Source organism: Penicillium oxalicum, chromosome I, assembly GCF_001723175.1.
Source record: "Penicillium oxalicum strain HP7-1 chromosome I, whole genome shotgun sequence".
Classification (NCBI taxonomy): Eukaryota; Fungi; Ascomycota; class Eurotiomycetes; order Eurotiales; family Aspergillaceae; genus Penicillium; species Penicillium oxalicum.
The window spans coordinates 5,018,688-5,034,163 of record NC_064650.1 but is presented as its reverse complement, the minus strand read 5'-3'; the positions used below and the strand labels follow the sequence as shown (position 1 = coordinate 5,034,163).

The following is a 15,476-nucleotide window of genomic DNA, read 5'->3' as shown; positions in this document are numbered from 1 at the left end:
CTCCTTGGAAGCTCAGCAGAAGCTCGTAGATAAGCCCACAAACTTTGAACATACCTCTGATCACCTGCCATTCTGCAGACGGGTTCTGAAACGAACTAAACTCCAGTCTTCGAAATTAGAACTTGGGGGGCTTGAGCGTAGCACAGCCCCGTTCGTCATTCTCAAGATCCCCACAACGTGTACTCATGCCGATCCCGTAATAAGACCGGGCAGTCGGGTGCTGCATAGGATATTGTGTCCATCAGAGGTTGTTCACACTGGATAATGCCTCCTCGGATTCAATATGAGCCCCTTGTGGGACATCAGAGCTGAGACCAACAACATTGAACTATATAGCACATTTGAGTCTATATATTCCACAATGTTCTTCAGTGGGTTCCAATTAGCATTCGTTTGACCCCACTAGATTCATCTGATGCGGTGATGAATTGTTCTTGAAGTGACTTGAATGGATCATCTGTATGATCGGCGGATTGCTCATCATTATATAGGGTGGAGATATTTATCCGTAGATTGCGTGTTCAAGGTTCTTTGATCATCATCCACACATGTGTACCTACCTCGCAATGAAGTGCCCATACATATCCCCCCACTTGAATGAAGAGGGAAGAGACTCCTAGTAGAATTGCTGCAGTCCACTTTCCACTTCTTGTTTTTTCTTCCATATCAAGTAAATTAAACCTTTTTTAGTGAATGAGTTGATCTTCTATTGCTGTCATGCTAGAAGCATGGGGCTGTGTAAAAAACTGTATAACCTCGACCCTCCTCGGCCGCTGTCACCTGCTACCTACTCACCCACATATATGTTGAGAATCATGTTTCTACTGTACTTCAACCCCACCAACATGCAGTATTATGGACCGGGGTTATTTTTATGCTTAGAAGTTGATGTGCTTCCTGCGTGACAGTACTGACTACGTCCATTTTGCTTTCATTCCCTCTTCCTGCTTCGCTTGCTCCAGACCAGGTCCTTCAACTCCAGTTTATGCCCATAATATCTAACGCTTGTCTTCTCCATCGAACAAGGGCCGGGATTCGGTATGTCCACATGAGAAGCCTCGATGAGTAGGTTATGACAGTTTCAATCGTCGCGAGGTCCCCCCGTCACTCACCACGAGTGATTTGCGCCATAGCCCTTGACCCGACACTCAGCGCATATCCGCATTCACCATATTCAAGTGCCCGTAGAGTGGAGGTTGGAGTAAGGTTACGCCTCGTGATTTGGGGTAGCAAGGTCTTGTCATTTCCTCCATTTTCCAATGGGAAAGGGAACCTGAAGTTGTATGAATCGCATTAGCCTGTCGCCGAGGCTTGGGACCTCTCTCTAGATAGCTAGCATCAATAAGAAGCCAGGGTGATCTTTGTACGAGGATGGCCTAATCTACTCGGTTACCAGGAGGCCTGTCTTTTGAACGGACCTCCCCTGGGCCGGACAGAGAAAGAGAATGGTGTGCTGCGTGAAAGTCCTAACACGGAACGACAGACGACGCACGTCGAGTCGCAATATCACCAAACGATACTAATGATGCAGATACGCCTTAAATTCGAGCATAATCAAGATATCCGATTGTGGTTTGCTCTCAAGGAATTGCAATTTCTCCATTTGGTAGTAGACTTATTTTTTTTCCAAATAGTCACAATGATCTTATAGGTGGAGAGTTGCAAGGATTTGCCAAAAATCTCCAAGAGGGGTAGCACTGATGGGAAGACCAGTCAACAGAGTAACGAGCATGTGCCACATACACCCCATTGCAGGCAGGCTGCTAGTGCCTTGGTGCCTTGGTGCTTTGAGTGAGCACTGCGAGAAAACTCACTATCAGCACGTGATGTGGAGATTTTGCCCGGCCTCACCGACCAGAAAAAAAAAAGTTACGAAACCGATTTTCCGTGCTGATAAGACCGCCCACCCGGAGATCAACACAAAAGTCGGCCTGCAATCCCTGTCAGTATTGACTGACCGTCTAGAGAGGCTTTGCTTAAACCCTTACATTCGAGAGTCACAGATCATCTGTGCCACGACTGCAAGATGCCTGGCCCCGTGGACACCGCCAAGACCATTACGAAGAAGCGCAAGAGAAAGCACGCCGCTCGCGGCGGAGCAGATGATGAGGAAGTGGCCAAGCCAGTCAAGGCTCAGTCAAGCCCTGCAGTGAAAGAGAAGAAGGCAGCCGCCTCTGTGAAACCTGCATCGGACAAATCTACCAAGAAGCGCAAAGTGGACCATTCCTCCAGTGCGGATGAGGGAAGCGACAGCGAGGCCGAGGAGGTCGAAGTTGCTGAAGAGGCCGAGGACTCTGATGATGTGAAGGAGAATAATGATGATGACAAGGACAATGTGGAAGAGGTCAATGGAAAGAACGAAGATCTTCCCGGCATGGATCAAGTTCGCCTGCCGCAGATCGAGGGTGAGCTGAAGAAGTTCACCGAGTTGAACCTTTCCGAGAAGACCATGAAGGGCATTCAAGATATGGGCTTCGAGACGATGACGGAAATTCAGCAGCGGACTATCCCTCCCCTCTTGGCCGGTCGCGATGTGCTGGGTGCTGCCAAGACTGGTTCCGGAAAGACTCTGTCCTTCCTGATTCCTGCTGTGGAGATGCTGAGCGCTCTGCGCTTCAAGCCTCGCAATGGTACCGGTGTGCTCGTTGTATCACCTACCCGAGAGTTGGCTCTCCAGATCTTCGGTGTTGCTCGTGAGCTCATGGCGCACCACTCGCAAACGTATGGTATCGTGATCGGCGGCGCAAACCGCCGCGCTGAGGCCGAGAAGCTGGTCAAGGGTGTCAACCTGCTGATCGCGACCCCCGGTCGTCTGCTCGACCATCTCCAAAACACTCAAGGTTTTGTCTTCAAGAACCTGAAGACTCTGGTCATTGATGAGGCTGATCGTATCCTGGAAGTCGGATTCGAGGACGAGATGCGCCAGATTGTCAAGATCTTGCCCACAGAAGAGCGCCAAACCATGCTTTTCTCCGCTACGCAAACAACAAAGGTCGAGGATTTGGCGCGTATTTCCCTGCGCCCCGGCCCCTTATACATCAACGTGGATCACCGCAAGGAGCACTCGACCGTGGAGGGCCTGGAACAGGGTTACGTGCTGTGTGAAGCCGACAAACGATTCTTGCTTCTCTTTTCCTTCCTGAAGCGCAACCTTAAGAAGAAGATCATTGTCTTCTTCTCCAGCTGTAACTGTGTCAAGTACCACGCTGAACTTCTCAACTACATCGATCTCCCCGTTTTGGAGCTGCATGGCAAGCAAAAGCAGCAGAAACGGACCAACACCTTTTTTGAATTCTGCAACGCCAAGCAGGGTACATTGATCTGTACCGACGTCGCTGCTCGTGGTCTCGATGTATGTATTCCGCTTCTTCCTCCAAACTCTCCCGTGGACTCACTTTGACCTAACGCTTCTTCCCCTCTAGATCCCTGCCGTCGACTGGATTATCCAATTCGATCCCCCAGATGACCCGCGCGACTACATTCACCGTGTGGGTCGGACAGCTCGAGGTGCCAACGGCAAGGGCCGCAGTCTGATGTTCCTGCAACCATCAGAGGTTGGGTTCCTGAAGCACCTCAAGGAGGCCCGTGTGCCTGTCGTGGAGTTTGAGTTCCCCAACTCAAAGATTGTTAATGTTCAGTCCCAGCTGGAGAAGCTGATTGGACAAAATTACTATCTGAACAAGGTACGCACACATCCCCAGCCTTCAGCTCTCTCTTTCATGGGTGGCACGGTTGACTGACCTGTCTTAATCTAGTCGGCCAAGGAAGGCTACCGGTCCTACCTCCAAGCCTACGCCTCGCACTCTCTCCGGTCGGTATTCGATGTACACAAGTTGGATTTGGTCAAGGTGGCCAAGGGCTTCGGTTTCTCTGCTCCGCCTCGGATTGACATTTCCCTGGGCGCGAGTCTGGGCCGGGACAAGAAGCAGGAACAGCAAGGCCGCCGGACGTATGGTAGCCAGCCCAAGGGTGGCAAGGGCTTGAAATTCAAGCGCAAGCACGATGACTAGGCAACGCGGCAGTAAAGATGCCATGGGTCTTGTCGGGGTCATGGCACCGGGCTTGTCTACCAAGTCATGGTCGTTGATGTGTATGCGTTGGATTCCCCCCCAAAAGTGTCTTGTCCCTGCATCATCATTAGGTTGGGAACATAGGCGTTAATCAGTGTAGATATCACTTTTTTTTTCATGGTCACTTGTTTTTCATAACTCATTCTGAATTGGGTTCATGCTTCTGTACCGGCTTGATGAACCCTTGATTGTAGAAAACTCTTTCCATCAAGCTACTCGATTGAAATGCATAGGCTCTATTTTGTATACGTTCTTTTTTTTGTTTTCCTTCCCCACCTTCGTAGGCTAGGTAGTAGGTACCAGTGGAGACTCGAGAGTTGGGCAAGGCTCTGTCGACCTGAGAGGGGAGGCCCTGGCAGCCCAAGCCATCCGCTGTGATTAAGCTCCTGCGAGGTGAGATTTGGCATTGACAATGATGATAGATTGTTGACATTCAACTATGTACTCTTGACATGTGAATGAGTCAGACCCGTGGAGATCATACTGATGTTGCGAGCTATTCAGTTCAAACAGGAAGCGACGGTTGCTATACTGCAGAACCGTTGCTTGCGCTGTACCGACAGGCCCAATAGGAAGAATTGGATCGGATCTCAATAGGTAACCTGACATGATTTTAAGGGTTCAACCTCAACCTCACCGCATGCACAACATTTGCCCCTACAATTGCAGCTACTCTTTGCATTGTACAACTTCAAGGATCCATGCATTTGCAGAGTCATTGCACGCCCAACGATGCGATGGAAGGGGGGGGGGGGGGTGGTGACTCGCGACTACGAGGAAGGAGATGCCATGCAGTATGCGTGCCTTCGGCCCGGGATGCAGGCCCGACTGGCGTTCCAGAAATGAGGCTGGAAGGGGCAGTCCGTTAGGTTGCATTTGGTGTCGTGGCCACTTGAATCAGTCACCACCAACGACCAAGTCTTTCGGTGTGATGAGACGGATGCGCTGGCAGCTGTCTGGACCAATCATGGCCTATCCGGCGACTAGTACCCCGTTTCATCGTTCAACCCTCTTTCAATGCTTCATCGGGCGGAGTAGAGGAGGCAGACTTTTGAGCCAGATTGGCTCTGCAAGAGGTCCTGCCAGAGCTCCTCCGGCGTGTTCCATCCTTGTATCCCAGTAGTATAGTGAGCACAGCACAATACCTCCTCAACCAGGAAAGTTCGTTGCTTGTTGAGTCGATCCCGTTTGAGATTGGGTCGTCGTCTGGGCGACGCTTTTCTCCATCGTCCGATCCCGGTTTGACCTCTTTGGCAACATTACTATCCAGGTTCCAGCGACTGGGTCGGCGGGATCGTTGGGGGGTCCATCCGCAAGTCCCACGGACAACGGAGAGCCACAGGGCGTCTGGGCATCCTGTTTGCGCAGTGCCCGTCTGTGTGTGACAGGCGGAACGAACAGGTCAAATCACCGGGTTATCGGCCATGCAGCATCGTTGATTGCCGGGGTGATAGCAGCTCGGAGGTGGAGACATCTTGGCCGCGCGGAGAAGGATCCGTGTGTGGACTCAGCAGAGATCACTGATTCTTCGAGTCGAAAGAGAGGGAGGGAGAGAGCCTGTTGATGTTCCTGACTCAAGAAGCGCAAATTGAGGTCCCGTCACTGTTTCTGCTGAGCGTCACGAGCTGCGAGCGAGATCGAGATCGAGATGATCCCGTGATCAAGTATGTGAATACCGAACCATCAACCTTTTTGGAGGCTCGTCAGTGCAGAACCAAGGAACCCGCGCGGTCCGCCCGAGGAGATCCGTAGTCTAATCACCCATGGGCGCCCGTTTGTTTACGTCCATAGCATGGGGGCTGCTGACTGGTACTACACTGGCCAGTGGCCAGTGTGCCGCTAGCTGGGATCGTGTGGTGGGGGATGAATATTATTGAGTTGATCATTTGTAGCTTGACACCGTGCCGGAATAGCTCGTCAACGTATACTTGCAGCCATGATCCTCGGGAGCAACTCTCTTCTCAATGAGCGAAATGATCAATGATAATCCAACTTGGAAGTCCTTACCAGCAGTACGAGTCCTATCGTAGGAGTACCAGTACTAGTAGCAGGTCTGAGCGACCGGTGTACATGGGCCCCTCGCCCATTTACTTTGTGAGGCCGTCACGCCGTCCCAGCCATCCCATTTTCCACGGTATCACGATGGAGGCTGGGCCGCTGTGATGATTTTGGAGGACCTTTGGCTGCCAAAAAAAAGACCACCGTGAAGGGTTCTTCCCTCAAGATTGCAACAAAGCGCATCCTTTCATTGGTTCGTGCCCTCCAGCTTTGCGCAAGTACCTGGGGGTACAACCACCTCCAGCAAGACCGAGGAGGTAATCGTGTACCGCTGTACCCTGCTTTCCCGTCTCGGGGCGGTTGGGACTGTCACTGCGAGTCTTTCCTTTTTCATCTCCCTTCAACCTCCATCTTCACTTCGCCCTTCATCGGAGTCCTGCTCTATCAATCTTCATTCAGTCTGCTCTGGGTATCCTCCCTTTCTCTTCTTTTGGTCTCCCTCCAGTCACCCCTCGCGTAGGTCATTGGATCATCGACCACTCCCTCTTCACTTGTCCCACCTATCCCGGGGCCTTTTTTCATGTGAGGAGCTTAGCCGCAACGCGCTCGTTGGAACGCTCAGCCCGCGTAGCAACCGCCTGACCAGCACCACGCCGTTGCTCCCTGTTGACTTTTCTCCTCGTTGCTGTCTTGCACTGGTACGCTTTGAATTGCCCCCGTCGTTCAAGACACTTTGATGCCCTTTATACCCCTCCCTTGATGCCCGCCACATGCTCTGAGCATTCCATTCCATTCACACTTTAATCCCCCGTCCCCCGCCACTACTGCGGCTCTCCCTCCCCCTCATCCAAAGCACAAGAGCATTACCAAGTGACCACAATTCCCCTTCTTGAAGCAGTCCGGTGGGGTCCATCTTCCTCGATAGGAGCATGCGATTGTCCGGCTGAGGATCCGGGGCCAATATTCGGGCGCCATCTTGAAAAAAAAAAGAAAGAGGGAACCAAAGAGAGAGAGAGGGCACAGGAGGGAGCACAAAACACAACATATCCCAATAGCCTCCTCGGCAGAAGCCCTCCCCTTCCTCCAGCCTGCCCTCCATCCATCATGGGGGTCGACACTCGCAGATCCAGACCCGTTCTTCCCGCTCCCACAGAGTCCCTCGTCGATACGACAGGCGGCAGCACTACGGGCACAGATCTGGCAACTGACCTTTCTCGCCGCACAGACAAGACGTCCTTTTCAATCCCGGACGACGGCAGCCCTATCACGGTCTCCACCCGACGGCATCGGGACCGAGACAGCAAGCTGTCGCACTCACACCGTGACTCCCATACCTCCCTCCTGATCGAATATTTCGAAGGTGGGAAGGAATCCGGTGGCATTGCCTCGCGACCCAGTGTCCGAGTTCGAGTGACTCCCTCCGGCGCTCGTAAATCCAAAGATAGGGATCGCATTCAGATCACTGAATCCAACCGCAAACCCTCGTACACCCGGCGCATCTCATTGACCTCACCCGGCTCCAAACCGAAGCAGCTGACCGAGTCAGGAGTCGACGAGGACCTCAGTCTTAGTGATAGCAACTCGGTTGACGAGGACGGACGGGCGATCTCCCCTCGCCCCCCAGTCGAGGTGGAGCTACTCAATCGCGATCGCGGAAGCGAACTGTCCACCATCTCGCGCGACGCTAGATTTGTCTTCCCGCCGTCGGATATCTCGTCCATGCCCGCCGACAGCATGCTCGGCACGACGTCTTCCGCTGGACCCCGGCGCAAGCGCAGCCAAAGTCTCGAGCGGGACTCAACTCACGGGGACGTTGGCCTGTTGAAGACACCCTCGCGACGACGCAGCCGCAGTCTGAGTAAAGAGCGCATAGCCCATCGCGTGGCTGAAAAGCTTAGCGGCTCGCCTCAAGACAAACACCGACACCGGCATAGGAATAAGCATTCACGCAAGGAATATTTGGACCCCGAGTCCAAACCCTCCCGTCGCAAGCATTACGACGAGGACATCGTCCCCAGTGCCGAATCCAGCCTGTTGAGCACCTCGGCGGTCTCGTCGAATCGCAAATCGGGGGATCAGTATTCCATTCGGTCGGGAGCATCCAAGTCATCCATCAACAATCCGAAGCTGCTGGAGACAGTGGAAGATGCGATTCGCCGATTGATCCTGCCGGAGTTGAAAGAGATGAAAAAGGACCAAAAGGTCATGAAAAACACCAGTCGATTCGAGCGCGAGCGCGATATGATGACCAATTACTCATCTACCAGTTCCCGTGATGAACTAGTCCGAAGATTGTCCAAACACTCGAGTGCGCCGGACATTGTCAAGCCGAGAGTGGTCTTGAATAAGGACAGCAAGGATGAAGGCATCGTTCTCGCCGAGTCTGGACCTCGCTTCAAGGACAATCAAAAGGGGTCGCCAAGAGCTCGCAAGTCCAGCAAAGGTAGCGAGACATCAGACAGTGCCTGGGTGAAATGGGGTCGGCCGGAGCTTACAGAGCAGGATAAGTTGCGACGACAGAAGAGCAAAGGATTGCGAGATGCGCAAGCAGCCGGACGGGTGGGCTCCGCGCTCACTGCGGCGTCGCTCAAGCACCATGATTCCCAATCCAGCCTCGGCCACGGTGAACGGAGAGGAAGCGGCTCCCGGAAAAGCGTGGATAGCTTCAATCTTAACGAAACCGAATTGGTTTTCAAGAAACACAACGTGCCGCGCATGCCCATGCACAGTGAGATGGATTCGGAGCTGACCAGGGCATCCTTGCTCTCTGAGCGCACCGAGAGCCCGGGCCCGAACTCCCAATTCACACATGGTGAGGTGATGCGTGGGTCACCTCGCCAACTCGCATCGCCTAGCTCACGGACGCCTACGCGAACGCCGACGCGGAATCCTGTGGACGCAGGACAAGAACTAGCCATGCGCCACGGAAACCAGTCGCAGCGAGATCTTTCTCTTCATAGTACGTCCGATCGCGACCTTCACAGCAAAAGTCGCTCGCCTGGCACCGATCAAGGCGATTGGGCGATTGCAGCCGCAGCCGCAGCGAACTTGCTAGATGCTGCCCAGCCGACGGATCATCTCACACACGAGGAACGCTACGAAGCTGGTCGGCCATTGAGTCCGATCCAGAGCGTGGCGAGCGATCTGACTGAGACCCATATTCATCAAAAGGATCAGCATGAGCCAAAGTCACCAGCCGATCTGGAACAAAAACTCTCAATTGATTCCTTATCGTCTGCCCCGAGCACCAACCTTGCCCGGTCCACGAGGAACGCCATCAGCCCTCATAGTCAGCAGGGTGATGATCAGAACGGCCCGGAAGGTCCCGACTTTGGATATGACCCATCGCGGCCCGCCTCAGAAGAGGATCTGTATGCACACGAAGAGGAATCACGCCGCTCGGTTGGATATGATGATAGCGAGCTTGATTTCATGGAGAAGGTCAGGGAGGGCCAGCACGTGTCCGAGGGAGTGGGCGCGAATCCTCAGTTCGTCCACCCGCTAGCTGTTGAGTCCAACGTTGCATCTTTGATGGATCCTTCTGTCCTCGAGTCCCATGTGTCAGGCCAGTCTGGCAGACGCTCCCTGGTTGATATTGAGCGCGTGGCTAGCCGAAGCCCCGAGAAACGCGGAAGTCCCTTGAAACAAGTTCAAGAAGCCCCAAGCCTTGACGAGACTTCGTTCCCAAGAAGAATGGGCATGACATCGCCGCCTCAGAGTGTCACGCAATCCATCGAAGGCTTGGATGAGAACCTAGTTCCCGCCGCCGGTGCGCGTGGCCTCGACAGTCCCCTTGAAGACGCCGACGACCGCAGCCAAGAGTCCGAATCTGAAATCAACACCAACCCATCCATTATTCAGGGTCCTATCGGCGGTGTGCCTCCGGTCGATCAGGACCATTGGGGTGCAGCCCCAGTTTCCTACTATGATTCTCCAGCTGTTCAACATGCGGGTGCTCATGACCGGGCTCACCAACCCCAGCGCAGTTTCGACGCCGAATACTATGAGACTGCCAAGAACATATTTGGAGGTGATGACTATTTTGTGGAAGGACAGGATGATCAATTATTCGGTACTCCTCCTCATGCGAAAGATGAGGGCTACGTTTCGGCCGCAAACCCGATGTCACCGAGCAATGGCACCCCTTCGAAGGGCAGTCGTGGGTTCGCTGCTGGTGCGCCCGTGGCAGGAACTTTTGACAGCTCTGGAGGGGCGGACGATCCCTTTGCTTCGGATCAGCAACGCCATTTCAGTGGCTATTCTCACGGTGTGGAGTCGCCGCTTTACGACAGTGCTACGGGCCGTGGAATTGAAAGAATCCAATCCAAGGACATCGTTGCTTTGATGGATCATGTGAGTTGCTCCCATCTTCATGTTTTCCGTCGCTCGGTTAAGTAGCTAATTTGTTATTTTCCAGCTTACTGTTCGCGATGCCCAACGCAATGCTCGGGACACGGAGATTCTGGTGACGCTGGTTCGAAGTGCTGCGGAAATGCGCACCTCATTCGAGGAGATGAAAAAGTTCATTGCGGCCCAGGATGAAAAACTGCAAGATTCTACGGAAAAGCAACACTCTCAGACCCTCAGAGCGCTGGGTGGGCCACGTCCGCTGCCTCCGAGTGGTTCGAGAAGTCGCCAGATGAACCTGGAGGACGAAGAGGACTTCCAATCCAAGCGCAAAAACATATTCAGGCGTGCTCTGAAAGGTCTTAGCCTCAAGTCAGGCAATGATCTTGCGAAAATTGAGGGCATGCTAGAGCAGCTACTTGATGAGGTTGAGGCTCTCCGTGAAGGGCAAGGTCTACCCAGTCCTCGTAATGGACTTCCGGGAGTTGGTGCGATGTCTCATGATCCTGCAAACGGGTTCAGTGCCGCTGGTGCAGCGAATCGCCCGCAGCATGGAGCTGGTTCTCGACCTAGTACTTCGGATCATCACGCTGATAATCACATGGTTGATGACCTGGAGGATAATGAGGACTTGGATATCGACGATGATGATCGGTTTATTGCTGCTCATCTCCCAGTCCAAGAGCCTGTCCGCCACGAACGCGCCGGTTCTATGCCTCTTTCGACGCCACCTCGCAAGCCCGTGCCTACAGGAGCCCGAAGCACCGAAACCACCCCCAAGAATTCTGTTGACAAGGCTCGCAAGCACAAATCAAGCAGCTCGTCGATTTTCCCGAAATTCTCGCGCTGGTCTAAAACGACCGCCTCGTCAATGGGCGACAACATTCGCAACAGTATTCAGCCGAACCGCAAAGAGCGTCCTTACTCTGATCATTCCCGCTCTGGTTCTGACGTTCCACAGGAGGCATACAAAACGGGTGACTTTTATGATGCCCAAGGCGACGACCGTCTGCGTTCAACTTACACTCTTGACGAAGCGCAGGATGAGAACCGACCACCATCCCCATTGGTACCTTCGCAAGTCTCCGAGGCACCCAAATACCGTGCTCATCGTGGCAGTTTGGATTTGCAACATCCGCAACCGCGCCAGGGCCCTACTGGCCGGTACCAAAATCAATTGGAGAACCAGGCTCAAACCTACACTACTCCTACCTCACCCACTTCCGATCAATGGGGATCTAACCCTAGCTTGCCCCCAGCTTTGGCAACACACAATCGCTACAGCACTGGAAGTCGCCTGTCCCCAATCTCGGATGCGGGATATTCGGAGGCAAGCTCTCGTACACCCGGCCCACCTCGGCCCCCCAAGGTCAAGGACAATGGGCCTCTTGTTCCAGAGCGTCCACCGAAAATCTCCGAGGAGGAGGACCAGGCCTCAGCGCCGGCTCAACCTGATCACAATGGCGAGCGCGTCGTCTCTAAGGTATGTGAAAATCCCACCAAGCTTGCAAGTTTATTAAACAGGAAAAAAGGTGCTCGATTTCTAACTTTTGTCTTTGCTCAGAGCTCCTTGCGCTCTCCGCCAACCCGCAGGCCCACCGGTCCTCGACCTCTTACGTCTGGTGGCGGATCTTATAGCCCAAGTAATATCAAGCGTACGCGCTACCGTGGCAGTCCGATGCAGATTGACTATGACGACAGTTATTGAAGCGTTATGACCGCATTGTGATACCCCCTCTCCCCAACCTAGGCTTGTTTTTTTTTCATTTCAGCGAAGTGACCGTCCTGAGGTCTGCGTTATTTGTTGTTTTGTGACGAGTTCATGTGTTGACTATTTCTCCTGGCGATCATTTGTTGTTCTCGCCTGTAGAGGTGGTTTCCGACCACCTTCAATGTTTTTCTTTTTTTTTGCGTACATGCCCCTTTACGAATGTGATGATGATTGCTTCTATTATGTCAGGAGACTGCTCCCCTCTTATTTCATCGTTTTTTCTTCCCTTTTTGACACAATTTTGCACAAAATAAAGCGCTCCTTGTGGATTGTCAATCCTATTTGTTTTTTCTCTTTTCTTGGAATCTCGAAAATCTTTCGTCGATAGGATTGGTGATTTATCTTCCGTATGAGACTAGCAGAACGATGTGAAATAGGCCCGGTGCAGAGTCTCGACCATTGAAACATTAGCTTGTCTGATTCTATGATGATCGAGGGCTCATGAACCTTGAATCTTGAAATACACCGTTGCATATTGTGGATCAAATCATAAAAAGCAGATACCTTCCTCGATTTCCTTCCATATGTTTCAGACAATGGCTCCTTTTCTACCTACTCAATTCATAAACCTTATGTCCTGCTATCTCTATATAGGTCTGTTACTTGACATGATATTTTGCAGTAAGACGAGAACAGACGCATCAACCACCTAATCAATTAGGACTTCCTTCAACCTCCAAATGCAATGGCAGCAACAAAAAAAAGAAGAAAAGTCTCAACTTGGAAACCCGTCGAGAAAAGGTGCTAGAAGAGGAGATGAAGCTAATGTTGTCGTGTTGCAGAGCTGCTTCTTTCATGTTGTGACCTACCATAACTTAGTGTAGTCCGTCTGATTTTATCTGTTGAAGAAGAATGTCTTTGGACTGGAGCTTGTGATTCTCGAGTTTGGGGTAAGGAACGGCAATGATTTATTTTGATGTGTAGCCCATCTGGTGTGTGTGTGGCAAGTTAAAGAGTTGGTAAGGTTCCATTTGGCCTTTGAGAGAGAGAGAGAGAGAGAGAGATAGGAATGGAAAAGTGAGTAGAGACATTGGATCGATGTAACAGCAGCCGTAGACCCAAAGTGAGTCTCGTGTCTAGTTGACTTGGCGTGTCATTGCTGAATATGGAGATACAGAAGGGCTGCGAGGGCAGATTCTAATTAGAGAGACTCCTCGTGACAGCAACGAATGTATATGATTGAATACAACACAGTACACAAGTCAATCATTGATCTTACAAGCTTAGCGGGTGACATGACTGCCATTCTCTGGTTCAATCTTCAAGACAGGGGGATGCATGGTTGGCACCGAGGACAAGTCAGAGGCATACATCTTACATGAACGAGAGTGTACAATAAACTGCCAAAACCATTCTCTTCAAAGTCCTTGTCTCTCTTTTATCCTTGCAGGCTGGGCAAATCCCATATTCAATAATCAGAAAAGGGTCGGGCGTGGGTGGTTCCCTTCTCTCGAAATGCTGAAGCGGCTGAGGCCAATGAGCTAAACTCCAAGCCTTCACTGACTGGGAATCTTCCGGGATAGCTTTCGACTGAGCGAGTCCTGATTGCGCGGTTGGACGACATACTCAAGGCAGTGGATTCACTGGTAGAATTGAAGGGGAGTCGGGGTCCAGCACTCATTGTCTCCTGCTGATTGTCTGTTGAGTCCGAGATGGATTTGAGGCCCGACTTGAGTGGGTGGGTATGGTGAAGGCAGCTTTTGCGCACCACATCAAGGCTTGGGCGTTGCTCCCGCTCCTCGCACAGAGACCTTCTCTCAGAGACAACCGGCTCGGTGAAAAGAACGCGATGATCTCTCCAACTCCCAACGGTGAAGCTGGGACGTGGCACCGAGCTGGAAGCTCCATTAGGTGGAATGAATGTGTCTGACCTCAAAGGACTTCGAGCGGTTGCAACATGGCCATGGTACTCAACTGGACCTTCTGGAGTGATCAAAATGCTGGGCAAGTTGCTCCGGGTCGCTCCATTGAAATAAGTTGGTAATGGCTTCCTCATCCCTGCCGATCTGGGTGTAGAGTTGTATTCTCCATCGAGCCCAACATGAGCCGGCAGATGTCCCGCCGTGACTCTATGCGTGGTGGAGTACTCATACGTGAATACACTGCTGGGCACAGGTGAGCGGTAGATTCGATGGGGGGCGATCTGGGTGAGAATGGCGAGAACCCGCGCTTCCTTGCACTTGATTGCTTCGTCCAGAGAAGGCGAGGTTGCGTTTTCTGCTTTGAAGAGTTGCAGGGCGCGCGAGATGCCGTAAAGCACATTGAGGTAGAAGAGATAGTAAAGCAGTGCAAAGGATGATGAAAGCGAAATAGACAAATCCGCCGGGGATGTCTGAGATTCTGCTTCTGCTTCATCAGCTGACGGTGTTGTCATTGTAGAAGTCTGGTCGCAAGGGCGTTGGAACAAAAGATGAAAATGGGGATTGCTGGCATGACCATATTGTTTCTCACATCGACGAGAAAGGCTGGACGGGTGACTAGGTTCACGTGCCTTGTTGATGCCACGTCTGATACTGAGAGGAAAGAACGATCAGACAACTGGCAAGTAGCAAGCTTCATCTGTATACGAATTGAAGTGTGGAGGAAGTTGGTACCCTCGCCGATTTCAGATCCGATTCACCAGACCAAGAAGCAGTGATTGGTGTGTGGGAACTCTTTGGGAGACCGACCTTGGTTCTGTCTTCTTTGTAAATCCAGATCGTCCATGGTGAGATCCTCCTTAGTGGCTCTTATTGTATGGGTTGAATGCAGTAGCCCAAGCGATTGACTATGATGGTGTTACTTTGCCTGGATAGGACCTCTGGTAATTTTGTGGCATGGAGGCCAGATGAGGGGAAGCAACCTTAGGAACAGTGGGTATAGTTCAGAGTTTCAAGCCTGAGCCATTGGGCCTACTGGTTACGTCGAGAAGGTCAAGAGATGGTTTTACTGTGACCATCGAGAGCTTGAAATGCGAGGCAGAAGTGGACGGTGGCAGGTCAGTCAATAATGTGAATGTTGTGCCCTAATGAAAGGCTACAAGTCGATGTACTTTGTTCCTTTAGTGGGCATAGTGGGTGGATATGTACTTTTTGGAAGCGTTAATGCTTTGCTCGTGACCACATAGCCTTGATCAGAACTTAGAAAGAATGGGTGTAATAATTTTAAGGAAAAGCAAAGATCCAATTTTTATACTTAGGAGCTCAATACTAGTCAAAAACAAAAAAAAAGTTAATGATCAAAACGTGAAACCTTTCCATCGTGAATGGATGACTCTGTTGCGCTCCACACGTCGCGTTGATCATCACTGC

The 15,476-nt window shown here is 51.9% G+C and overlaps 3 protein-coding genes across 3 annotated transcripts; 2 read left to right on the top strand and 1 right to left on the bottom strand.

Moving 5' to 3' along the window:
• Positions 1-2,026: 2,026 nt before the first annotated feature.
• Positions 2,027-4,010, top strand: POX_a01656 (ATP-dependent RNA helicase has1; the record flags this gene model as incomplete). Its single annotated transcript, XM_050110582.1, has 3 exons — positions 2,027-3,352; positions 3,423-3,683; positions 3,756-4,010. The coding sequence occupies 3 exons, from the start codon at positions 2,027-2,029 to the stop codon at positions 4,008-4,010; spliced, it is 1,842 nt and encodes a 613-aa protein (XP_049974350.1).
• A 3,162-nt stretch (positions 4,011-7,172) lies between these two features.
• POX_a01655 (uncharacterized protein) lies at positions 7,173-12,123 on the top strand (the record flags this gene model as incomplete). The annotated part of the gene is made up of 3 exons (XM_050110581.1): positions 7,173-10,421; positions 10,486-11,898; positions 11,980-12,123. 3 exons carry the CDS (start codon positions 7,173-7,175, stop codon positions 12,121-12,123), a joined length of 4,806 nt encoding a protein of 1,601 aa, XP_049974349.1.
• Positions 12,124-13,594: 1,471 nt separating this feature from the next.
• Positions 13,595-14,560, bottom strand: POX_a01654 (uncharacterized protein; the record flags this gene model as incomplete). The annotated part of the gene is made up of 1 exon (XM_050110580.1): positions 13,595-14,560. The coding sequence occupies one exon, from the start codon at positions 14,558-14,560 to the stop codon at positions 13,595-13,597; it is 966 nt and encodes a 321-aa protein (XP_049974348.1).
• Positions 14,561-15,476: the final 916 nt, after the last annotated feature.